Below are 27,883 nucleotides of genomic sequence, written 5' to 3'. Positions count from 1 at the left end.
TAGATAGAGGGAGGGAAGAAAAGTGAAGAAAACAATGAAAAAAAGAAGATAAATTAAAAAATAATTAACTAGAAGAGGTGAAAAAAGAAGGAAAGAGTTTGACACTAAGTGACATCACAAAGGGTTGAACTTAATGCTTAACTTTTACAATACTTTTTCTAAAAAAGGTGAAGCAAGAAGTCAAAGTAAGACTTTGATCAATACCATTTCCTCTCAGACTCAAGAGTTTTAATCCAGGGAGAAGCTAAATGGATCACCTAAGCCAACCATCAGATTCTGCAGACACACTGAGTTCCAGGAGACCCAAAGTTATCTGACTGGACCAGACACATCTTCCCAGTTTCAAACCATGACACCTTATGTACCTAATGATGTGGGTCCTGGCCATCGCCAAGGTCTCAGATCTTACAGTATCATGGACTCCAAGACCGAATATACATACCTTCATCAGATTGACAGAAATTTAGAGGCTACCCAGAATCACACAGGTACAGTATACTCAGAAGACCCAATAATGAAATTCATTAAGAGTTCACCTACAGTGATAGCCACCCTGGACAACAAACTACAATGTACAAGTTTCACCCTCAGAGTGAGACCCTTCTGAAATTCTGTCATATTACAAGGAAAATGAGATCTCTATTCTTTAGCATTTTTATAGTTCCAAACATTTTTTAGCAAAGAATATACCACCATAGGGCTTCCCTGCTAGCTTAGCTGGTAAAGAATCTGCCTGCAATGCAGGAGAATCTGGTTCGATTCCTGGGTTGGGAAGACCCACTGGAGAAGGGAAAGGCTACCCACTCCAGTATTCTTGGGCTTTCCTGGTGGCTCAGATGGTAAAGAATCTGCCTGCAATGTGGGAGACCTGGGTTCGATACCTGGGTTGGGAAGATCCCTTGGAGGAGGGCATGGCAACCCATTCCAGTATTCTTGCTTGGAGAATCCCCATGGACCAAGAAGCCTGGCAGGCTACAGTCCATGGGGTCCCAAAGAGTTGGACATGACTGAGCGACTAAGCACAGCACAGCACAGCACATACCATCATACTGTTTTTAAATGAGGTATCCCATCCCAAGATTGCTGTATTCTAAAAGTGATACTAGGTCTCAGAGAAAACTCTTAAGTAAAGGAAACGCTATGGAGCTGCTCAGTTGGAAAATTACAGTGATACTGGCCATTATCTTTCAGGTGTAAGCACTCACATCTGGGGGGGGGGGCTGTGTGTGTGTGTGTGTAGGTGTGTGTGTGTGTGTGTAGGGGTGGTAGGGGTATGTGTGTGTGTGTGTGTGTGTGTGTGTAGGGGTGGTAGGGGTGTGTGGGTGTGTGAGTGTGTAGGGGTGTGTGTGTGTGTGTGTGTGTGTGTGAAGGGGTTTGTGTGTGTGTGTAGGGGTGTATGTGTGTGTGCGTGTGTGTGTGTGTGTAGGGGTGGTAGGGGTGTGTGGGTGTGTGAGTGTGTAGGGGTGTGTGTGTGTGTGAAGGGGTTTGTGTGAGTGTGTAGGGATGTGTGTGTGTGTAGGGGTGAGTGTATGTGTAGGGGGTGTGTGTGTGTAGGGGTGTGTATGTGCGCGTAGGGGGGCGTGTGTGTGTGTGATGGAATATTACTCAGCCAAAGAAAGAATGAAACACCGCCATTTACAGCAACACAGACCCAGAGATTATCATACTAAGTGAAATATGCCAGACAGAAAAAGACAAATATCATATGATATCACTTATATGTGGAATTTCACTGAAAAAAAGATACAAATGAAATTATTGACAAAATAGAAATAGACCCACAGACATAGAAAACAAACTTAGGGTTACCAAAGGAGAAAGGGGAAGGAGAGGGACAAATTAGAGGATTTTTTACTGGATTTATTAATCCCATAAAATATGGGATTAACATATACACACTACAATACAGAAAATAGATAATCAACAAGAACCTACTGAACAGTACAAAGAACTGTACTCAATATTCCGTAATAACCTAAGGGAATATATACATGTCTGAATCACTGTGCTGTACACCTGAAACTAAAAGAACATTGTAAACCAACTGTACTTCAACATATATGTGTCACTTCAGTCGTGCCCGACTCTTTGCAAACCTGCCAGGTCCCTCTGTCCGAGGCATTCTCTAGGCAAGAATACTGGAGTGTGTTGCCACGCCCTTCTCCACAGGATTTTCCAGACCCAGGGATCAAACCCATGTCTCTTATGTCTTCTGCACTGGCAGGCGGATTCTTTATCGCGAGCACCACCTGGGAAGCCCCCACCCCCCATACATATATATATATATATATATATCTTTTTTAAAAAGACCTGATACCAGTACCTTGATATCTAGATACACAGCAAGTACTCAATAAAAATTGGCTGTTATTATTTTTTTAAGTTATGGAAACTAAGTAAATTCAAATCAGTGGTTCTTAATGAAGGGCGAACATCATAACCACCCAAGGTCACACATTTCTACCTCCTTTGTCCCAAAGAACAAAGGTAGGGATTCTTAACCTTTTCTATGGAGATTTGCTTTACTGATGACAAGTGAAAGAAGAAATCCTTCCCCAGGATTTCACTCAACATAGTAGATAAAGGACCGTCACTGACCCCATAGTTAAGCAATACTGCGGGTAGCAGCAGGACTCCCAGGCTCCGGGGGTCTGTACCTCAATTCTGATGCTTTTGGTAGGTGTGGGTGAGAAGCAATGATAGGAACACTGCATTCCCCTCCTGCTCCAACAAGCCTGGGTATATTCAATTCTCTCCTGCCCTCCCTGGACTTGCAGCCCCTGAACACTGACAGCCTGTGGTTTCCTGGCATCTGCTCATTTTTTCACACCCACAATAGCTCCTGGAGCTTTGGTAACACTCTCACACTCCCTGACTCACAGCACCCTGATCATATCCATAGGAAGGCTAGACAAAAGCTGCAAATAGGGGGAGACAGGTTGCCCAACAGATTATTGTTTATAAATGGTCCATTGTCCACACCCCACCTGGAAGCTGTTTAACTAAATTTAGCTTCACCTTAAAAGTTAAAACTAAAAATAAAGACCAAAGAGAAAGATAAATGAAAGTAGAAACTTGTGTGCACTTTCCGTACAGGTTTCACCACAGTGCTCCATTTTCTCCCTAAAACAAAGCCATGAAGTTTTTGTCCCTCTTTAACCAAAAAAGGAGAAGGAACTGGCAACCCACTCCAGTATTCTTGCCTGGAGAGTTCGGTGGACGGAGAAGCCTGGTGGGCTGCTGTCCATGGGGTCGCACAAGTCGGACACGACTGAAGCGACTTAGCAGCAGCAACAGCACCAACCAAAACTGGAACCTGGGACTGAGAAGGATTACATAACTTATCCAAGTTCACCCAGCTAATCAATGGCAGAGCAAAACTTTGAGCTAAGGAGTATTTGGCTCCAGACCTTAAATGAATTTGTACAGTTTAAATAAATGTGTACCTACCTACTGTTAGACAAGACAGAGGAGGCATCTTAGGTGGTCTATTAATATATACACAAAGAATAAGTGAATGAATGGATAGATGAAGGAAATTGTAAGCTAAGGTTGTTTCAAACTTACATCATCTCCTCTATGACCTCTACCATGCTCACCCTTCTCTCTGTCACTATCACAGAAGGCTTATAAATCAGTATCTGGGATATCAATTAATATTTACTGACAAATTACAATTTGTGACTATCTTTTTACTTGCTCAGTATTAATTTTCCCTTTTTATTTAGTAGTAAGATAAACAATTTCACTCAAGTCACAAGGCATTCAACTTTATCTGGCTCCAGTCTAGCTGCATGCGAGCACAAACCAATGATATGCAAGCAAAAGTATTCTGCAGATCTTCAAAGAATGCTTTAAAAAGGCTGACTCAGGTGTGTACATCATTTTATGCACCTCCAACCTTCTTTCAGCAATACATGAACTTCCAGATGTTCAAGCTGGTTTTAGAAAAGGCAGAGGAACCAGAGATCAAATTGCTGACATCCGCTGGATCATCGAAAAACAAGAGAGTTCCAGAAAAACATCTATTTCTGCTTTATTGACTATGCCAAAGCCTTTGACTGTGTGGATCACAATAAACTGTGGAAAATTCTTCGAGATGGGAATACCAGACCACCTGACCTGCCTCTTGAGAAACCTATATGCAGGTCAGGAAGCAACAGTTAGAACTGGACATGGAAAAAAGACTATTGGTTCCAAATAGGAAAAGGAGTAAGTCGAGGCTGTATATTGTCACCCTGCTTATTTAACTTATATGCAGAGTACATCATGAGAAACGCTGGACTAGAAGAAGCACAAGCTGGAATCAAGATTGCCAGGAGAAATATCAATAACCTCAGATATGCAGATGACACCACCCTTATGGCAGAAAGGGAAGAGGAACTAAGAAGTCTCTTGATGAAAGTGAAAGAGCAGAGTAAAAAGGTTGGCTTAAAGCTCAACAGTCAGAAAACTAAGATCATGGCATCTGGTCCCATCACTTCATGGGAAATAGATGTTTAGTGGAAACAGTGTCAGACTTTATTTTTGGGGGCTCCCAAATCACTGCAAATGATGATTGCAGCCATGAAATTAAATGACGCTTACTCCTTGGAAGGAAAGTTACGACCAACCTAGATAGCATATTCAAAAGCAGAGACGTTACTTTGCCAACAAAGCTCCGTCTAGTCAAGGCTACAGTTTTCCCAGTGGTCATGTATGGATGTGAGAGTTGGACTGTGAAGAAAGCTGAGCGCCGAAGAATTGATGCTTTTGAAGTGTGGTGTTTGAGAAGACTCTTGAGAGTCCCTTGGACTGCAAGGAGATCCAACCAGTCCATTCTGAAAGAGATCAGTCCTGGGTGTTCTTTGGAAGGACTGATGGTGAAGCTGAAACTCCAGTACTTTGGCCACCTCGTGCGAAGAGTTAACTCATTGGAAAAGACTCTGATGCTGGGAGGGATTGGGGGCAGGAGGAGAAGGGGACGACATAGGATGAGATCCCCTGGATCTCAGTATGGCTGGATGGCATCACCGACTCGAAGGACATGAGTTTGGGTGAACTCCGGGAGTTGGTAATGGACAGGGAGGCCTGGCGTGCTGCAATTCATGGGGTCGCAAAGAGTTGGACACAACTGAGCCACTGAACTGAACTGAACCTTCTTTCTTCCTGCTACGTGGAATGTGGGCTGAGAAGTCTGTACTCTAGCAGCCATTTTGAGGTCTCAATGTCATGAGATGTCTTTGAGGACAGAAGTCAGGCCCAAAGATAACTGAAGTAAAAATGCCAAAACAGTTAGTGTCCTTGATGACTTCATGGGACTTTCAAAGTAGCCCAAGACTACCAGATATATTTACAGAAGAGAATGAACACTTATGTGTTCAAACCACTGTGATTTTCTATTATTTCTATTACTCATCAGTGAAGAGATAAGGATTGTATTTCCTCTGTAAGAGTGAGAGAACTCCTTCTTCCCAAAAAATAAGGATAAAGGAAATCTAATATTTACAGGCCATTTCTCAGCACTATTATAAAGATACTGAAAAATAAGCTGATGCAAAATGTGGCAGATTCATTTTGATATTTGGCAAAACTAATACAATTATGTAAAGTTTAAAAAATAAATTAAAATTAATTAAAAAAATAAAAAAAATAAATAAAAAAAAAGGATGGATGAATCATTTTTCATAGAACCTAGAAGAAATGTTTTATACTGTTGTTCTGAGAACACAACCATAAAACAATGCAAATCAAAGAGTTTTTGCATCAATCATATCAGAAATAAATTATATTTTCCCCAGAATTCTTTAATTTTATGATACTACCTCTAGAACCCTTGTCAAGTTTCAACCAAATTATGGCCCAAAAATGTTACCTCTAGAATGACCTAAATCCAATCAGTTTTCCTTTAATTCAATATATTGCAAACAAAAAAAATCAAGTCATTAACAACAATGAGAATCCATTTGGCAGTTATGAGAGTAGCTATAATTAAAAAAAAAACAAAACACGGAAACAAATGTTGGTGAAGATGTAGAGAAATCAGAATCCTTATACGTTGCTGGTGGGAATACTGAATGAAGCAATTGCTATGGAAAAGTACACTGGGTCCTCAGAAAGCTAAACAAGGGATTGCCATGTGACCCAGCAATTAAACTCCTAGTTAAATACTGACAAGAACTGAAAGAAGAGACTCAAAAATATATACCAATACCCCTGGTAGCATTATTCATTATAGCCAAAAGGAAGAAATGACCCAATTATCCATCAAGGGTCCACCAACAGATGAATGGAAAAGCAAAATGCAGTGCATGTATAAAATGGAATATCATTCAGCCATAAAAATGAAGGAAATTCTTATGTATTACAACATGGATGAATACTGAAAGCACTACTGATAAGCCAGACATATGAAATCCTACTTTTATGGGATATCTATAATAGGCAAATTCATAAAGACAGAAAGTAGGTTGGACATTACAAGGAGAGAGGGAAGGAATGAACTGGGAGTTGTTACTTAATGGTTAGAATTTGTATTTGAGTAACAAATTTTGGAGATAGTGGTAACAGCTGTTCAATACCATGAATGTAATTAATGCTACTGAACTGTATACTTAAAAATATAAAATATATTAACTGTATACTTAAAAATATTGAACTGTATACTTAAAATTACTTTAATATTGTAAAGTAAAAAAAAATAAATTAATTAAAAAACAGAAAAAAAATTAAAATGGCCTAAATGGTAAATTGTATGCTATAAATATTTAGCTATTATAACTCATAAAATAATCTATCAAAAGCACTGGCCTATATAAATGAGTGACTTGTACAGTATATGAATTCTTTCACAATAAAGCTGTTTTTTTAATCAAATCTTATCTTAGATATGCAATGAGAGAGGTAATCAGGACATCAAGTACTAAGGGAGGGATGTGGACAGCAGGCACGTCACCAGAGGCAGATATTATCATAGAAGTCTCTCCCTCCTTCCTCCCATGCTGCCTTGCTATCTTGGCCTGTAGGGAGCATGCGATGGCTACCCACTGGCTCTCTCCACTGAGAGCAGCACCAGAGGAAGCAGAGCTGACTTTACACCCTAGCCTCTGACTTAATTTTCTCCAAGAGGGTAAGGGAAATCCATCTGACTGTTGTGATACTGGAATATATTAAGCCACGTTTTAAGGGGTCACTGTGTTAAAGATGTCATTCTTAGAATAACACAGAGCCCACACCGTTGCTCTCTATGACCAGGTGCAACCAGGGTGCCTTGGCTTCAAGAAAGCACACCTAAGTGTCATCTGCATTCATGTTGCTGACTCAGTTACTTGACTTGATGACATGTGGTTGGCATACCAGGCCAGCCTTCCTCCATGTAAGTACACATACACCTGCATATGTGGTTGCTGGTTTAGCCTCATTTCTGAGTTGCTTTATCCATCCAGTATACTAAAAGCTCTACACACTAGAAGTTAATGAGTATTTTCTAAAATTACGAGGTAGGTGTTCATTGTTTATTTAGCTAATATGCTCTTTATGTAGTCTCTATCAGTCAGAACCCCAACAGCAAGGAAAGGTGAGTGGTACTTTGAACACTTAACCAATAGGTATGTGCATGTAAGTTACTCCATCATGTCTGACTCTTTACGATCCTAAGGACTGTATAGGAGCCATCAGGCTCCTCTGTCCATGGAATTCTCCAGACAAGAAACGGGAGTAGGTTGCCATTCCCTTCTCCAGGGGATCTTCACGACTGGGAGATTAAACCAGGGTCTCCCACATTACAGGCAGATTCTTTACTGTCTGAGCCACCAGAAAAGCCCCAACCAAAGGGTACCTGTTGGGAATGTACATAGTGAGTGTGTTAGTGTTAGTCACTCAGTTGTGTCTGACTCTTGTGACCCCACGGACTGCAGTCTGCTAGGCTCCTCTGTAAAGAATCCTCCAGGCAAGATTTCTAGAGTGGGTTGCCATTTCCTACTCCAGGGATCTTCCTAACCCAGGGATCGAACCCTGGTCTCCTTCATTGCAGGCAGATTCATTACCATCTGAGCCATTAGGGAAGCACTGGCGGGCAGGTTCTTTACCACCAGCACCACCTGGAAGCCCACAATAGTGAGGATTAACGCTAATCGTCCTAAGTGTGATTAACAGCACTGTGTTTACATAGGAGAAGGACAGTACTCTTGGAGACCGCATTGCAGAATTTATGAAGAAAAATATGGTATTTGGAATTCATTTATAAATGGCTTAGCAAAATAAACACATATTTGCATGTCAGAGCGCTTTTGAGCACAATGTAACAAAAACATTAACTGATGAATGTAGTTTATTGTAAAGATATGGTGTTCCCTATATCACTCTCTCAACTTTTCTGTAGCTTTAAACTTGTTTCAAAAATAATACCTTGGGGGGAAATACTAAAACAACAACAACAACAAAAATGAATGCTCACCAATACTTAAGAAAACACTGAAATCCAATATTAATATTAGTAGTTGACATAAATAGGTAATTGATACCTGTAATACTAATAGTTATTGATGTTAACTGGCATAACTTAATAGAATAAGTAGTTAATAAATATAAGAAAAAGTAAATGCTTTTTTTTTTTTTTGCAGCAAGATTTACTTTTTACTTTATTTTGTACTGGGGGTATAGCGGATTAACAAACAATGTTGTAACAGTTTCAGGTGAATAGTAAAGGGATTCAGCCTTAAATATATCCATGGGAGATGTAGCTTTTGTTTACAAATACACTGACATATTCAGTTCAGTTCAGTCGCTCAGTTGTGTCTGAATCTTTGTGCCCCATGAAGTGCAGCATGCCAGGCCCCCCTGTCCATCAGCAACCCCCGGAGTCCACCCAAACCCACATCCACCAAGTCAGTGATGCCATCCAACCATCCCATCCTCTGTCATCCCCTTCTCCTCCTGCCCTCAATCCTTCCCAGCATCAGGGTCCCTTCCAATGAGTCAGCTCTTCACATCATATGGCCAAAGCATCAGAGCTTCAGCTTCAACATCAGTCCCTCCAATGAACACCCAGGATCGATCTCTTCCAGGATGGACTGGCTGGATCTCCCCGCAGTCCAAGGGACCCTCAAGAGTCCTCTCCAACAACACAGTTCAAAAGCATCAATTCTTTGGTGCTCAGCTTTCTTTATAGTCCAACTCTCACATCCATACATGACCACTGGGAAAACCATAGCCTTGACTAGACGGACCTTTGTGAAAGAAGTAATGTCTCTGTTTTTTAATATGCTGTCTAGGTTGGTCATAACTTTCCTTCCAAAGAGTAAGCGTCTTTTAATTTCATGGCTGCAGTCACCATCTGCAGTGATTTTGCAGCCCAGAAAAATAAAGTCTGACACTGTTTCCACTGTTTCCCCGTCTATTTGTCGTGAAGTGATGGGACCAGATGCCATGATCTTAGTTTTCTGAATGTTGAGCTTTAAGCCAAATTTTTCACTTTCCTCTTTCACTTTCATCAAGAGGCTCTTTAGTTCTTCTTCACTTTCTGCCATAAGGGTGGTGTCATCTGCATATCTGAGGTTATTGATATTTCTCCTGGCAATCTTGATTCCAGCTTGTGCTTCCTCCAGCCCAGCAATTCTCATGATGTACTCTGCATAGAAGTTAAATAAGCAGGGTGACACCTATTTGGTGTCTGTTGTTCCATGCCCAGTTCTGACTGTTGCTTCCTGACCTGCATATAGGTTTCTCAAGAGGCAGGTCAGGTGGTCTGGTATTCCCATCTCTTCCAGAATTTTCCACAGTTTACTGTGATCCACACAGTCAAAGGCTTTGGCATAGTCAATAAAGCAGAAATAGGTGTTTTTCTGGAACTCTCTTGCTTTTTCCATGATCCAGCAGATGTTGGCAATTTGATCTCTGGTTCCTCTGCCTTTTCTAAAACCAGCTTGAACATCTGGAAGTTCACGGTTAATGTATTGCTGAAGCCTGGCTTGGAGAATTTTGAGCATTACTTTACTAGCGTGTGAGATGAGTACAATTGTGCGGTAGTTTGAGCATTCTTTGGCATTGCCTTTCCTTGGGATTGGAATGAAAACTGACCTTTTCCAGTTCTGTGGCCAGTGCTGAGTTTTATATATATACAATGGAATATTATTCAGCCATTATAGAGAATGAAATAATGCCATCTGCAGCAACGTGGATGGACCTAGAGATTGTCATACTGAGTGAAGTAAGTCATACAGAGAAGGAGAAATATCGTTAAGCATCACTAATACGTAGAATCTAAAAAGAAATGATACAAATGAACTTACTTACAAAACAGAAAGAGACTCACAGAATTAGAGTATGAACTTATGGTTGCCTGGGAGAAGGATGGGGGAAAGGGATAAGTTAGGGAGTGTGGGATGGACATGTACACGCTGCTGTAATTAAAATGGGTAACCAACAAGGACCTACTGTATAGGACATGGAACTCTGCTCAATGTTACGTGGCAGCCTGGATGGAAGGATAGTTTGGGGGAGAATGGATATATGTATATGTATGGCTGAATTCCTTTGCTGTTAACCTGAAACTATCACAATATTGTTAATTGGCTATACTCCAATATAAAATAAAAGTTAAAAAAAAAATAAAGCCACCAAAGATATCAATTTTCTCCCAAACTGACTTATTGATTTAATCCAATTCCAAAAACAATCCCAGCAGCTGTTTTTATTCTCTCTGTAGAAATTGACAAGTTGATTCTAAAATCTATCTGCAAATGTAAAAGACCAAGAGCAGTCAATAGAACCTTGAAGAAGAAAAACAAGGCTTGGGGACTTGCACTACCAGTTATGAAGACTTGTTTTATTGATACAATAATGAAGATAATGGGCCCAAGGAGAGAAAAATAGAAAGATGAAAGAGAATAGAAAGTCCAGAAACATACACACATATATACCTAATGTATATATTATATATACATACATATCTACAGATACACACACACACATATATATAGAGTCAAAAAATTGATGCTTTTAAACTGTGTGCTGGAGAAGACTCCTGAGAGTCCCCTGGACTGCAAAGAAATCAAACCAGTCAACTCCGAAGGCTATCAATCCTGAATATTCACAGGAAGGACCGATGCCAAAGCTGAAGCATTTAATAATATAAATACACATTAAAATAAGCCATCATTTTAAGGTTAAAGATTGACACAGACATATCATATAGATATAGGATAGAATATTAAACAGGTATCAAAAACATGTTTTCAGATAATATCTATTGATATGGAAAATACAATAATGAATAAAACAAATTGTGCAAGGCAGATTTATAATTTAATAAATGAAACACAATAATAACCCGTCTAAATAATTTTACTAAATTTTTGAAATCTTGGAGATTATACTTGGAAAATGACTACAGATGTGGATCAATAACCTTCCAGAATCTTCACCTAACAGATTAGCAAATAACCATAAGGAAAATAACAATATATTAATATCCCTCAACCCCAAACATAGAGAACCATGCAAATCCAGACAATAAATGCAATTTTAAAAAGATTACAGTTCTAAAGAACATAAATTCATCTCTTAAAGTAGAAAATATTTACCAACAACCTTCACAGAATTTTACATTGTAGTAGGCAAGAGTCGGACACGACTGAACGACTCAACTGAACTGAACTGAGGGGGGAGAGAAGTAATGTATAACATATATGAAATGTAAGGAAAAATAAACCTGAGATTCTAGAAGCTTAGTCCTGGTTTCCCACATGCCATAGAAAAGTCTCAGAAATTCTAACATATAACTTCTAAAGCAAACTAACCAAATAGTCTCTTGTGCATAAGGAACCTGGTCATCATTTCTTTTAGTCCTAAGCAATAAAAACAAATGAATTGAGGATAAATCTCCTATGAAAATTCAAAGTAATTTATGTAGATAACTCTATTCTTAAGAAAATAAAGCATAACTCCTTTCTACTCCTTGCCATGAACTGTGAATGGTGATTTCTTTCCAAAAAGTACAAGATAGGAAGAGGAAAGGAGTAACTTTACATTGGAGAAACCTGACAAACGATACCTCAGCCACAAGATCAAGGTCAACATCAACACTGATATCATATTAACAGTATTTACCCTTGATATATGATGTGGTATGATAGATGATCGGAGAAGGCAATGGCATCCCACTCCAGTACTCTTGCCTGGGAAATCCTATGGATGGAGGAGCCTGGACGGCTGCAGTCCATGGGGTCGCTGAGGGTCAGACACGACTGAGCGACTTCACTTTCACTTTTCACTTTCATGCATTGGAGAGGGAAATGGCAACCCACTCCAGTGTTCTTGCCTGGAGAATCCCAGGGACGGAGGAGCCTGGTGGGCTGCCGTCTATGGGATCACACAGAGTCGGACACGATTGAAGTGACTTAGCAGCATGATAGATGATATGACATGACATGATATGATAATATCAGTACTCAACAGAAAATGGCACGGTAGTCTTCCAAAAACATACTACTCATGTCTCATCATGAGATAAACATCAAACAAATTACATTTGAGGGACATGCTATAATATATATAACCACTCTTCGAAACCATCAAAGTCATCAAACACAGGGAAAGTGGAGAAATTGTCAAAGTCATGAAGAGACTAAGGAGATATGATTACATGTATATGGTATCCAAAATCGGATCTTGGAATTAAAAAAAAAAAAAAAAGCCCATTAGGTAAAAGCTAAAGAAATATGACTAGGTACAGAATTTAGTTAATAATAATATAGCAACACTGGTTCATCAACTGTTTATGAATGTATCACACTAACATAAATGTTAATAATAAGGGAAACGGGGTGTCAAGTATATTGGAACTCTCATACTATCTTCACAACTTTCCTGTAAATCTAGAATTAGTTTAACATAAAGCCTACTTGAAATTATAATTGAATTTAAAAGGACATACTTTTAGACAGTTTACAGAGTATTGCTAATCCTTGATAATCCAGGAGGAACTTATCTCAGATCCCAGTATTAGAAGTAGTTCTACTCCTGAACAGCAATTGGGTTCTCATCTGTTCACTCAGTCCATCTTGATTATGTTCTCACTTTTTCTTTGGTGACTAGGAAGTTTGGAAACAAATCCGTTGGTAATTAAGAAGAACTACATAGTTTTTATGATGTTCTTAACTTTATGTTGGAGAAGACAATGGCACCCCACTCCGGTATTCTTGCCTGGAAAATCCCACGGGTGGAGGAGCCTGGTGGGCTGCAATCCATGGGGTCGCTAAGAGTTGGACATGACTGAGCGACTTCACTTTCACTTTTCACTTTCATGCATTGGAGAAGGAAATGGCAACCCACTCCAGTGTTCTTGCCTGGAGAATCCCAGGGACAGGGAAGCCTGGTGGGCTGCCGTCTCTGGGGTCGCACAGAGTCGGACACGACTGGAATGACTTAGCAGCAATAGCAGCAACTTTATGTTATTCTATTAATACTTCACTCCATTGTGATTTCATTCCACTTTTCACATCTTTATCACTGTTTTTATCTTCTATTACTAGTCACTTCAAATCTCTTTAGGGAGATTTATATGTATATATGGTTTTCTCTGATTACACAAAATTTTATTATACAAATTTCTGACTTCCCATTTCTCATGTTACCAAAATTCTGGACTATTAGCCACTAAAGGCTATGATGTGGCAAATTACTAAAACATGGAGCTTCAGTTCTTGAATGGTAAAATGGTGATACCATAACCTGTTTTACCTGATGCTTAGGAAGACTAATGGGGTTCACAATTGTTAAAATATTAGCTCAGATACAGAGAATGCATTTGGTAAATGATGATGATGATTATATAAATTCAGTCAGTTCAGTTCAGTTCAGTCACTCAGTCGTGTCCAACTCTTTGCGACCCCATGAATTGCAGCACGCCAGGCCTCCCTGTCCATCACCAACTCCCGGAGTTCATTCAAACTCATGTCCACTGAGTCAGTGATGCCATCCAGCCATCTCATCCTCTGTCGTCCCCTTCTCCTCCTGCCCCCAATGCCTCCCAGCATCAGAGTCTTTTCCAATGAGTCAACTCTTCACATGAGGTGACCAAAGTGTTGGAGTTTCAGCTTTAGGATAGTCCTTCCAATGAACACCTAGGACTGATCTCCTTTAGAATGGACTGGTTGGATCTCCTTGCAGTCCAAGGGACTCTAAAGAGTCTACTCCAACATCACAGTTCAAAAGCATCAATTCTTTGGCGCTCAGTTTTCTTCACAGTCCAACTCTCACATCCATACATGACCACAGGAAAAACCATAGCCTTGACTAGACAGATCTTTGTTGGCAAAGTAATGTCTCTGCTTTTGAATATGCTATCTAGCTTGGTCAAAACTTTCCTTCCAAGGAGTAAGCGTCTTTTAATTTCATGGCTGCAGTCACCATCTGCAGTGATTTTGGAGCCCAGAAAAATAAAGTCTGACACTGTTTCCACTGTTTCCCCATCTATTTTCCATGAACTGATGGGACCAGATGCCATGATCTTAGTTTTCTGAATGTTCAGCTTTAAGCCAACTTTTTCACTCTCCTCTTTCACTTTCATCAAGAGACTTTTTAGTTCCTCTTCACTTTCTGCCATAAGGGTGGTGTCATCTGCATATCTGAGGTTATTGATATTTCTCCCAGCAATCTTGATTCCAATTTGTGCTTCTTCCAGCCCAGTGTTTCTCACAATGTACTCTGCATAGAAGTTAAATAAGCAGGGTGACAATATACAGCCTTGACATACTTCTTTTCCTATTTGGAATCAGTCTGTTGTTCCATGTCCAGTTCTAACTGTTGCTTCCTGACCTGCATACAGGTTTCTCAAGAGGCAGGTCAGGTGGTCTGGTATTCCCATCTCTTCCAGAATTTTCCACAATTTATTGTGATCCACACAGTCAAAGGCTTTAGCATAGTCAATAAAGCAGAAATAGATGTTTTTCTGGAACTCTCTTGCTTTTTCAATGATCCAGCAGATGTTGGCAATTTGATCTCTGATTCCTCTGCCTTTTCTAAAACCAGCTTGAACATCTTGAAGTTCATGGTTCACGTATTGCTGAAGCCTGGCTTGGAGAATTCTGAGCATTACTTTACTAGCGTGTGAGATGAGTGCAATTGTGTGGTAGTTTGAGCATTCTTTGGCTTTGCCTTTCTTTGGGATTGGAATGAAAACTGACTTTTTCCAGTCCTGTGGCCACTGCTGAGTTTTCCAAATTTGCTGGCATATTGAGTGCAGCACTTTCACAGCATCATCTTTCAGGATGTGAAAGAGCTCAACTGGAATTCCATCACCTCCACTAGCTTTGTTCGTAGTGATGCTTTCTAAGGCCCACTTGACTTCACATTGCAGGATGTCTGGCTCTAGGTGAGTGATCACACCATCGTGATTATCTGGGTCATGAAGATCTTTTTTGTACAGTTCTTCTGTGTATTCTTGCCACCTCTTCTTAATATCTTCTGCTTCTGTTAGGTCCATACCATTTCTGTCCTTTATCGAGCCCATCTTTGCATGAAATGTTCCCTTGATATCTTTAATTTTCTTGAAGAGATTTCTAGTCTTTCCCATTCTGTTGTTTTCCTCTATTTCTTTGCATTGATTGCTGAGGAAGGCTTTCTTATCTCTCCTTGCTATTTTTTGGAACTCTGCATTCAGATGCTTATATCTTTCCTTTTCTCCTTTGCTTTTTGCTTCTCTTCTTTTCACAGCTATTTGTAAGGCCTCCCCAGACAACCATTTTGCTTTTTTGCATTTCTTTTCCATGGGGATGGTCTTGATCCCTGTCTCCTGTACAATGTCACGAACCTCAGTCCATAGTTTATCAGGTACTCTATCACATCTAGTCCCTTAAATCTATTTCTCACTTCCACTGTATAATCAAAAGGGATTTGATTTAGGTCATTCCTGAATGGTCTAGTGGTTCTCCCTACTTTCTTCAATTTCAGTCTGAATTTCGCAATAAGGAGTTCACGATCTGAGCCACAGTCAGCTCCCGGTCTTGTTTTTGCTGACTGTATAGAGCTTCTCCATCTTTGGCTGCAAAGAATATAATCAATCTGATTTCAGTGTTGACCATCTGGTGATGTCCGTGTGTAGAGTCTTCTCCTGTGTTATATAAATTACTATTAACAAAAATAGCAATAATTATTTTCATGGATATAATGAAAAGATGGGCTTCCCTTGTGGCTCAGGGGTGAAGAAGCCACTTGCCAATGCAGGAGATGCAGGTTTGATACCTGGGTTGGGACGATCCCCTGAGAAGCGAATGGCAACCCATGCAGTATTCTGACCTGGAAGATTCCATGCACAGAGGAGGCTGGTAGGCTACAGACCATGGGGTCGCGAAAGAGACACAACTTAGCAACTCGAACAACAATGCTGAAAAGCATGCAACTGAATTACAAATTAACCAAAGCCAAAGTGATGATTTTTCAGTGACCCAGATATACAAGAGTAGCTGCCATATTTTGGAGGATAAGATCAATAAATAAAGGGTGCAGGTCAAACAAGAGAACAGAAGAAAACAGATGAGAGGAGGAAGAAGAAGACTTCTTACACAGTCACTGCCAAAAACAAGTCTGAAGGCTTAAGACAAGGTGAAATCTGATCACTTTTTAGCTATGATTCCACTAGAATAATAAAAAATAAAGGAAAAAAAAAAAACACCCTCTAGCCTTTTGGCACCCATGTACCCAAAAGCTCCCAAAACAATCACAATAAGAGCCAGATAAACACCAAATCTGACCCTTTCATTGGCTCAGAGGATGCCAAGTTCATTTTCCACTGCCCAAAGTTTGTTTGGCATTGGTACATTCAAACACAGATCCTCATCTTCCCTATTCTAGAAGATGGACAGACCATGGGGAATTTTCACTACAAGAACTATGAGTTCTTTAACTCCTATGTGCTACACGTTTTAGCCACAGTACCTCTAACCCTGACCGGATGTCCAGATGAGGACCTGAATTTGAGTTGGGGGGATTAGTAGTAATTTCCTCCAGGTACTCACAGACAGTACATGGCAGAGACACTGAACCCAGATCCCCTGACTACAAGGGTTTCCCTCTTCCTGCTATGCCAGAAACGTAATGCAAAGATCCCCTGCCAAAATCGATAAAGAAAACCAAATAAAATTGCTAATTCTTTCAAAAAGTTTCTCAGCGCTGTGTCAGAAGTTTTTCTGTCACCTCATTGAGTCAGTCCATATAGTAACTCCATGGAGTAAGTACTGTCATTCCCCCAATCATGTTTATAATTGAGAAAGCTCAGAGGTCTCCTGTTTCACCCTTGATCATGCAAGTTGAAATAGAGAAGAAAGAAAGAAGAGCTTGAAGAAACAATAGTAAAGACAGATGTAAGAGAGACATGTGCCAGGGAGAGGGCAACCGTCTTAACAAGAGGAATGTGATGCCCAGGGTCCAAGGTCCATGGCTCAGCTTTTCAGGAGAGGGAAGCTGGAAGAGGGGCCTCTGAAGGTGCTGGCAAGTTCTGGCAAAGGGTGGGGGAGGGGTCTGCAAATTCATACTAAGTAGAATGAGTCATGAGTGTCTCAGTCAAGAAAAAAATGGCAGGGATGACTGGACTAGTCAGTAAGTCATTTCTGAGCACTAATCTTTCTGCATCCTCAGGGTTTCAGATTGTCACGGGTGGGCAACGGAAGCCCCCAGTCATGTTCTGATAAGCCAACCGGAAGTTGTCCATTTTTAAATTCACCAAATTAATTTGACTCTTTAAAACACTCTAATCCTTCACAGGAATGGACCAACTTACCATCACATATTACTTCCATGTACTCTTTAGGCACTGTTGTTCCAATTTACCTGACCACATAACTACCTGGGGCCCTTGTTAATCACACATATTCCCAGGTATCCCGTGGAGATTCTGATTCAGTAGGTTTAAAACTGGAAGTCCTGGGGGTGTGGGCTTTGAATGATCCAGCTGATTCCTATAAGCAGGCTAGTTTGGGAAAAAATTGTTTTAACAAGACTTTGCCAATGGGCTCGCAAGGTACATTTTATAGATAAGGAAAGAGAGATACAAACAAGGGAAGGCCATGCCCAAGGTCACCAAACTCTTGTGTGGCAGAACTGAGGATAAATTACACTGTAACTCCACAGCATATATGCATGCCACAGCATTTAAATCTATCTGAGCCAGATCTAATTTCAAAAGCAAGCTTCCTGGTGTCTTAACATGACATCAGACGCTTGGAAATGGGGGTGTGGACAATCTAGCACCATCAGAAAAAAACAAGGGATAGTTAGGGAGTTTGGAATTGACAGTTAAAATAACCAACGAAGACCTAGTGTACAGCACAGAAAATTCTGCTCAATGTCATGTGGTAGCCTAGATGGCAAGGGAGTTTGAGGGAGAATAGATACATGTATATGTATGGCTGAGTCACTCTGTAATACACCTGAAACTATCACAACATTATTAATCAGCTATTCTCAAATACAAAATAAAAAAGTTTAAATAAAAAAACAACAACAACAAAACCCAGGAAGACATCATTATACTGGACTGATTAACACCCAAGGAAAGAAAAGGAAAATTGAGGTCCTCTGCCATCTTTAGTTCTGTTTTGAAGTCCTCAAGGCTTGCAGGCTAATGGATTGTTACTGATACCCACACTATTTACACTGCTTTGACTTCTAGGTCCATTTGGCTAAATTAATCAAAACACTTCCTTCACTACTGCACAAAAATGGGCGGGGGGCGGGGAGGGGGGGGACTAGAGAAAGGTCCTTCCTGAAATAACTGTGGACAATCAATATTACAACAAAAGAGCAAGGTCCAGATGAGACATTTACCCAAACCCCTCTCCTCGTTGATGGTAACAAGATGACGGTGACTAATTGCACGTTCTGGGGTCAAGTTCAGACCACTCCTCCAGAGCCCTCTCCCCAGAGAAAGGTGAGTACCTGAGGTTTGCCAAGGCCATTTTTATATGCACGTGAATCCCCTCTACTCTAGCATTTCACGAAGAGGAGGGGAGAGTAATCAACAAAATGAATAAAGTGCTTGTGAAATGCATCTTCTACTTTCTGGAAGGCCCTGCTGCTGAATGAACTACTAGACTCCCATCAACTCTCCACTAGTTAAGTCCAAATCACACAAAATGGGACAAACGGAAAGAGCACAGGAAAAACGAAACTCCCCGTCCCAGCTTCTCATTAGTTAAATAAAAAGAAAAATGGAGAAGATTTAAAAGAGAGGAATTTAAGATACACCTAAATATATACACTGAAGCAGGTTTATCCGTCCTTTGGGAGATGATCTTCTTTCTTATATGCAATTATGAGCCATTTTCAAGATAAGAAGACCCCTGCCCTTGTGCATCCCCTGAAATTTGAGGTCAAGATGACAACAGGTTTGCATGCACTGAGAGTTCATGTCCTATCTGTCCAAATATATGCACATCTGTGCACACATCCACTCTGTTTACTGCAGCAGCTACAATCACACTTGAGTATTTTTTTAAATTGTCAGGTGTGTGCCAGATAGCACATGACTTATGTATAACATTCAAAATTTATTAAGAAATACTATTGATATCAACATACATACCTTTATCCTCTGGGATGATTCAGGTACATTGATACAAAAAGCAAAATAGCTTCATTAACACACCAATCTAGTTAAAGTTAAAATCAGCTTCCTTAAAAAAACGTATCTCTTGCCTTAATTTTAGGGGCCTAAATGTTTCTTTTCTTCATCATGTAAAAAAGTGGCTTTGGAAAAATAGTCACATTTCACAATGGACTATTCACATCTCCTTTAAATGTGTCCAATTTTAATGAATGGTCTTCACCTTGGATACACACATTCCAGGCCTCATAAAAACAATGGTGTTTGGGCATGTGCAGTGGAGGTGGAAGATGGATTCAAGATGTTTCAAGTATGCAAAATCACATGCAGATGTACAAATAGTACATCGAGTCAAAGCGCGTTAAGAAAGCAATATATATACAGACACCCAGGAATGGATGAACGCAAATAAAATCCAACTTGTAATTAACATACCGTGCTGTGACACCTGTTGCCTTCCACGATAAGAAGTCTGGGAGATCAAAGAAATGTCCCGCCTTATCCCAGCAAGTCTCTCTCAAGTTCTGCCAAATTAAATATATATTAGAATCAATTACAGGCTATTTTTTCTCCTCCTCTCCTCTCTCAATAATGTTTCAAAATTTTCAAAACAAAAGTACAGCCAACAATGCCCAAGAAAACATCTGTGCAGGGGCTGGGAAGTGGTGGTGGGGAGGGGAGTATAAAAGCAGTACACAGGAAAGAAAAATTGGCAATTATTGATCCTTCCAAAAATGACTATAATTTCCCTTTTATTCTTCTTTGCCAACCTGGTGTGGGAAGAAGTACACTTTGCAAGGGGATGCAATCCATCTTGCAAGGGGATATATTTCAAGACATATAAAAAGACTTCAAAGCTGAACAGCTGGGAACTGGGGAGAAAAATCACACTAGGAAACTACCTGATGAAATGTGATGTGTCCTGCCATGAAAACGTCTCCCCACGCTAACAGGTTCCAAAAACAACAGGAATGATCCCCCCTTGTCCACAAAGAACTTCCAATCTAAGCCAGAGAATGGTACTGAATCAACCTATCCTTATACCTTTTTAAAATATTTGTTGCTTCCAATTTCTTCCACATTGCCAATTTGGCCAGATTTTTTTTTTTCTTACCACTGGGCTTTTTCTTTTCTCTGCCACCTGTGCCTGGAACCCTCCTTCTTCACTTACCGCCTTTTTCCCTCCCAGGGTCCACATTGCCCTGCCCCTTTTGGTTAACCAGATCCAGCTTTCCCTGGAGAAGGAAATGGCAACCCACTCCAGTGTTCTTGCCTGGAGAATCCCAGGGACGGGAGCCTGGTGGGCTGCCGTCTATGGGGTCGCACAGAGTCAGTTGGACATGACTGACGTGACGTGACTCAGCAGCAGCCTTCCCTAGGGAGGTCATCCACGATCTCCTCCTCAGGGGGGGATCTGGCTGTCATACAACCCCTATCACCTCACAAGTATCTGTATAATGTCCTTCTCTCCTGCTAGACTGTAAGCTCCATGAGGCCAAGGACCTTTCAGCTTCATGAACTGTAACATCCCATGATTGTCTTCTCTCCTCCCCCACACAGGACTGGACTCTTAGCTGCCAGGTGGAAATCACATGACTCCAGCCCCAGTCTGGAGTCTCCCCCAAGGGTAGAAGACAACGCGCTTAACTGGACAAGGGACAGCCATGTGTCCTAGCGGGGCCAATTTGACTCTTTCTCCCAGGAATTTAGAATCAGGATCCAATTAGAGTCATTTAACTTCTGCCTTTGAGTGGAACGGGAGGTGAGATAAAGCTGGAAATTGTGAAGTGGCCATTTTTTGCCAAGGACCTGGAGAAGTAGGACTTCATAAAGAAAAGAGCACTGCAGACAAGTGGCAGCAAGAAAGGTTCCCTACCAACCAGGCAACTCTCTGTGTCCTGGTTTCACTTATTCCCTCCCCAAGAGGCTACAACAAAGCTGAAAGCACCAAAAGCTCAAGGGTATCTTTGGGATCCCAGAGGCAACAAGGCAGAAACTCCAAAAGAGACATATGCCAGTGTCAGCTAGCAGGTGATGTAGAGCAGACATTCAACAGATAAGGTTAACAACCAAACTGCTCATTTTCACCTTTCAAACTTTCTCAGGTGAGGGGCACTTCAGAGTTTACAAAGGCTTTTCACGTGTGTTATCTCCACTGCTTGTGGTTTAGTCGCTAAGTTATGTCCAACTCTTTGCAACCCCATAGACTGCAGCCTGCCAGGCTTCTCCGTCCGTGGGATTTTCCAGATAAGAACACTGGAGTGGGTTGCCATTTCCTGCTCCAGGGGATCTTCCTGAACCAGGGATCAAACCCATATCTTCTGCATTGGCAGGCAGATTCTTTACTGCTGAGCCACCAGGGAAGCACTGCGTGGCATACAAAAGTCCCAAGTGCTGCTGTATCTATTTTACAGACATACCACTGGCCTTCATCCACATTTGCCCTCAACTTCTATGAGTTCTTCCTATTTTCTCCTTCCCCATCACAACTTTCAGAACACAGACCCTTACTCACAGCAGAGAAAATCAGTTTTAACCCAGAACAGTGTCCCATTAAAACAACACTAACATCACAAGAGCTCAGATGTAAAAGGCAGTATTAAGCCCATTTTCTGTTACTGCTGGTTGTTTTAAATTCCTAAGCATTTGGGTGAGCGCTTACATGCAGAAGGGGCTTCCCTGGTGGCTCAGACAGAAGAATCTGGCTGCAATGCAAGAAACCTGGCTTCAACCCCTGGGTCAGGAAGATCCTCTGGAGAAGGGAATGGCTACCCATTCCAGTATTCTTGCCTGAAGAATTCCATGGACAGAAGAGCCTGGCATGCTATAGTCCACGGGGTCACATAGAGTTGGACACTACTGAGTGACTAATACATTTTCACTTTACATGTAGAAAGGGCTAAACTTTGCTTTGAACAACCATATATCTTAATGTTAAAAAAAGTAATACTTAAAGTTAACTAAATAGACCAAAAGTAGTTCTGAACTAGCAGTACCTTTGTACACTAATAGATTACAGTCAGGAAATGGTAGCCTTTGAAATGATGAGTCAAATTACTAGTATGTCTTCTGGGTAGTCCCCCAGATTGCTTCCCACATACTCTGTGGTTTCAGTGATCAATTCTCAGGGAGAAATGGCAGCCTCCTTCTAAAGACTCCAGAAATTCAAGGCCAATCAGAAAAAAACCCACGAAACTGCTACAGCATCAATCAGTGCCACCAGCCAAAGCCAAGCAGTCTTCCTCAACTGGGACAACAACTGCTTCTGTTAGATCTAGTGCACAGTCATTACAGACCTGAAGAATCGGAGCTTGCAGCCTGTGGCCAGGCACACAGGCTGCTGTGGACAATGGAACCCAGGCAGTACATCTCAGAGAGCACTTCAGGCCTCTGGCCAGAAAGAGACACTTCAGGGGCAGGAGGGGCAAGGCAGCCTGGTGGGTCATCTTTTCCTGAAACAATGCCAGCATCACCAGGCAAAGTCAGAGATTCCAGCTCAAACTCTCCACAGAATGAGACACCAGAAATGGTATCATATTAGGAGTGTGGAAGATCCTTAAGAATGCCTCCCTTCTCGGGAGAGAAGACAGCAGTAGTATGAACTCCCTGTCTTCTCCACAAAAGCAAAGTCTGCAACTCAGCCAGAAAAGGAGAGGGGGCAAGCGTATGCCTGGATGAAAGGGATGCTCCGAGAGCCAGATCCCTCACTGGGAAACGTTGACACTGCTTAGCAGGCTCCCATGATGTTCTTAGGTTGGGCTCCATGATTCACAAGTGTTTAGTCATCACATGCCAGACTGGCCAAGGGCCTATTACCCCCTGTGGATGGATTTTTAATCCAGTTCTATGAGAAAATCCCTCCATCCCTGCCCCTCCCCAGTCACTAGAGTCCCAGCCCAGGGCCTCAATCTTACTGAATTAACTCTGCCTTTGGAACCACTGGGCCTGCACCAGACACCGTGACTGTGCGCTTAGATTCTTCCACAGCTCACAACAGCGCCCGCGTCTCAAGACAGTGCCTTGTCTCACTGGATTCTCAGGATGGTTCAGAGGTTGTAGGTGATACACAGTAGTCCACATGTCAAGGATACAGAAACTGAGGTTCAGGTGATAATACTTTGCCCAAAGTCAGACAAGACTTGGCCCAAACCTGCTCTAAAGTGAGGGTTCCTTTTCTCCACCAGGCCACAGTCACCACCCTGAAGCTCCCTGATCTATCAGAGCTGTAGGTTTTGGCCTTTTGAAAGCATCATGATAGAAGCTATTGCTGACAAAGGTCTGTAGAGTCAAAGCTGTGGTTTTTCCAATAGTCATGTAGGGATGTAAGAGTTGGACCATAAAGAAAGCTGATGCTTGAGAAGACTCTTGGGAGTCCCTTGGACAGCAAGGAGATCAAATCAGTCAATCCTAAAGGAAATCAACCCTGAATATTTATTGGAAGGACTGACGCTGAAGCTCCAATAATTCATCCAACTGATGAGAAGAGCCAAAGAAAGCCCAGATGCTGGGAAAGACTGATGGCAGGAGGAGAAGGGAGTGACAGAGAATGAGATGGTTGGATGGCATCACTGACTCAATGGACATGAGTTTGAGCAAACTCCAAGAGATAGTGAAGGACAGGGAAGCCCGGCGTGCTGTAGTTCACTGGGTCACAAAGAGTCAGACATGACCCAGTAACTGAACAACAACAACAAGAACAACATTAAATTTCAAAGATTTCACTTTCAATCCTGGACAACTCACTTAACTTCTATATCCCTTGAAACTCTCATAAAACACAAATGGTACATGGGCTGGAGTAAACACAGAGCAGGTCCCCATCACAGGACAACTTTAGACGCATCTCATAATCTGGGCACTGAATCCAGTTCAAACTAGGAGGTCTCTGTGCTGAAGGAGTTAAGTCTCTCCTACAGTTACCAAGCAACTTACAAAAAGTAGTCTTTTCAAGAAAAAAAAAAGAAGAAATCAGCGGTTACTGGGGTGTGTGACTTGGCAATCAAGGCTTCTGCATTCCAATAACAATCCTTTGAGCTAAGCAATCCCTTAGGCTTGGAAGCCACCAAAGAGAACAACTCTTAAAAAAAAAAAAAATCATCTATTACTTCATTAAAACCACGGCCTTTCTTGGGAGGAGACTACCACTCAAAGCACACACAGCTTTGGGTCTCAGCAGCGGCTAGAGGTGGAGTAGTAAAACCAAGGTTCAAGGCCAGGCAGCAACCACCTCACCAGCCTGGGGCACAGAGATGAAGCTTTCGCCCTTTCCTTCTCACTGCCATGTCCAGGGAGGCAGTGAGGTCTCTGCTGGCTTCTAGATGCCAAGGGAACTTTGGGATAAAATGAAGCAGATGCTGCAATGTATGTCAGGGGATGCCAGGGTCCAGGAACATCATGGGAAAGTAGGGGTGACCAGTTAAGAAGGGATCATGAAGTATTTTGTTATGACTTACAAAGGGATTTTATCTGGGCTTCCTGCTGTCTACACTGAATGAAAGGGAGGAACAGAGCTTCCTACTTCCCCTCCCAGTAAAGGATCCTGCTGGATCATCTCCAATACTCACGTTGTTTTCCAGCACAAGGACATTCTGAAAAGAAAAAACTTATCCTCACTCTACATTTAGGACTGAGAAGTAGGGCACAGGCTAATAGCCCAGAGAGGAGAGATGTTTCAGGAAAAAATTTTAATCCCTAATGTCATTCTTAAAAAAAAAAAAAAAAAAAAGGCTAAAAACATGGACTGGGTCATAATCCCCAACTAGAAACTTTCCAGAATGAATGAAACAACTGTGCTTCAAACTCCCATCTACAGAGAAAAAAGAGCAAACACTGGAGATATTTCAAGTCAGACAGACAGATACACTGAGAAGTTTGTGCTACCAGAGGTATCTTTCTAAAAAACTTAAAACATACCATGACATTTCTTTGTTTAAAATGGTTCGACAGTTCCCCATGGCCTGGAATCACATTTTATCTCCTTGGCACGGCTCTCAGGACACTTAACCTAGCTCCAACTTGGCCATTACTTGTATGACTCCTTCTGGGCTCACTGCCCATCACCTCTCTCTTCGCCACTCCCCACCCTGATCTCACCTCATTTCTTTCCCTTCCCCAAATGCACTGTACTCTTTTATACTCCCCTGTCTCTGTCGAGGCTAAAGCCTCTACTATGGGATTGACTTTCCCATCTTCTCTCATGATCAAATGTCTACCTGATTCAAATGCAGCTCAAATGTCACCTTTTCAGTGAATCTCTCCATCCCTTGCTGCGTCCTTATTATATACTCATACACCTAAGTCCATCTCAAAGGGACAAACTCCTGGAGGGCAAAAGCCAGCTAACTTCTGGGAAAAAAATGAAAAAAGTTTCAGGAGGTATAAAGAAATTTAAGATCAAAAACTTCTAAAGTTAAATTACAATGAAGCTGGAGAAAGATGTGTGCAAAGGAAACAGTCGGTAATGAATAAGATGATGTATGATGATCATGTAATGAGCCTGATAGCAAGGTTTGGTGAGTCAGCCTCATAACTCATTTTGTGTGTGTGTGGCCATATATCTACCTCTAATGACTAATCATAGACATTGTTCAGAGAAGGGAAAGGGCTTTGGGGCCGAGGTGGCTAAAAAAGACTTTATGGCAGAGAGATTTGAGCTGAAGCCTAAAGATCAAGTAGAAAAAAATATTTATGCTTCTGCTGAGAATGACACCCAATAAACAAATGTACAGACACCAAGGGTTTAAGAGAGGTGGGATAAACTGGGAGATTGGGAATGACACATATATACTCTACTGATACTGTGTATAAAATAATGAGAACCTACTACATAGCTCAGAGAACTCTACTCAATGCTGTGTGATGACCTAAATGGGAAGGAAATCCAAAAAAGAGGGGATATGTGTATACATATAGCAGATTCACTTTGTTGTTCAATAGAAACTAGCATGACACTGTAAAGCAACTATATTCCAATAAAAATTAATTTAAAAATAAAATAAAAGTGAATCTTCCTCAAAAATAAAATAAACTGACAAGGTAGATTATTCCTTTTAGAGACGGATTTGTTTTACTGTACCTTCACAGAATTTATTTATAAAATGAAATAATTCCATTGGAAGATTTCAATTAATCTTCAAGAACTAGACATACATATGCATCCTCTCCCCACACCTTCCCTGAAGCCCTGCTATTATACAGAGAGGTGAATTTATAATCCACACTAGAAATGATTCCCTCACCATAAAAATGTTATCATTTGTATGAAAACTGATCATATTCTTCAAGGCTGACTTTGCCCAGGAATGTGATACCACCACAATCATTAGGAAAACAAGGCTTTGGTATGTGGGCTCTAAGAACTTTGGAGTCAGGCAGACCTGAGTTTGATTACTGTCCTTGCCACTTCCCAACTGTGTAGCTTTTAGGCAAATTAATTTCTCTAAGCCTCAGTTTCCTCTAACGGCACATGACTAGCACTGACCTCAAAGGACGTTGTGAGGGTTAAGTGAAATAACACGAGTGCCTAATAAGTCAATAGATCTTACTCTAATTACTGCTGCAGAGCTTCATGAGTTTTAAAACACTTTGACATGCATGATCTCATCTGATCTGCCTAATTCTTTAAGGCAAAGAATAAAGGGAAGGCAAAAAATTATAAACTTCACCTTGCAGGTTGACAAAGTAAAAACCAGCAAGGGATCACAACTGTCCCAAGGTCACACAACACGTAAGTGGAAAGACAGACTAAAATGTATCGACAGATCCCTAATGCGTGGCCTTGTGCTAGTCAGTCTGCCTCCCCTACAGCACAATAAAGTGAAGCAGGGGGAAAGGAGAAAGATGCAATGGTGACCTAGATACCAGTTTCAAGTAGGTGGTACTGTCTCTGGAGGGGAGGATCTAACAGAAGAGAGGGCTTTGGACTGGGTAATGTCTTGGAACAGACAAAACATAAAGTGGGAGATTTGGACAAGTAGAGGTTGAGTGGGGTCTTGCTTATCACTTCATTCTCCTGGACTCCTTCATGCCCTTCTCATCATTGCTTTTCTATCTCCTTCCCGAGCTCCTGCTCTTTAGTTTCCCTTTAAATGCTGATGTTCTTGTCTCATCTAAATGCTCTTCTCATTGTTCATGGGCTCCCTGAACAAGTTTAATTATTTCCAAGGTTCCAACCAACTACAAGTCAAATAACATGCATGATCTCAAACTGCCCCACTGAACCTCTAACTTGACAGGCCCATAACAGAATCCATTATTTTCCCCAAATGTTTCCCTCCTCCTCAGTGGACGAGTTACCCAATAAGT

The 27,883-nt window shown here is 41.2% G+C and overlaps 1 protein-coding gene across 25 annotated transcripts in view; it reads right to left on the bottom strand.

Annotated features, from left to right (window-relative positions):
- The window catches only part of FGGY (FGGY carbohydrate kinase domain containing), a 532,748-nt gene that overhangs the window by 436,740 nt on the left and 68,125 nt on the right, over nt 1-27,883 (bottom strand). For all 25 annotated transcript variants that reach the window (XR_015160120.1, XM_086390249.1, XM_086390248.1 and 22 more), the window contains one exon: nt 20,015-20,103. Coding sequence is in view for 20 of the 25 variants with exons in the window: in XM_086390231.1 (XP_086246357.1) it covers nt 20,015-20,103 (89 nt within the window). In the remaining 5 variants the exon portion in view is untranslated. The remainder of the gene's footprint in view (nt 1-20,014; nt 20,104-27,883) is intronic.

Source organism: Bos grunniens, chromosome 3 (assembly GCF_055505025.1).
Source record: "Bos grunniens cultivar Pamir isolate PY7600 chromosome 3, Bosgru_T2T1.0, whole genome shotgun sequence".
Classification (NCBI taxonomy): domain Eukaryota; kingdom Metazoa; phylum Chordata; class Mammalia; order Artiodactyla; family Bovidae; genus Bos; species Bos grunniens.
This window is presented reverse-complemented; position numbering and strand designations above follow the sequence as displayed.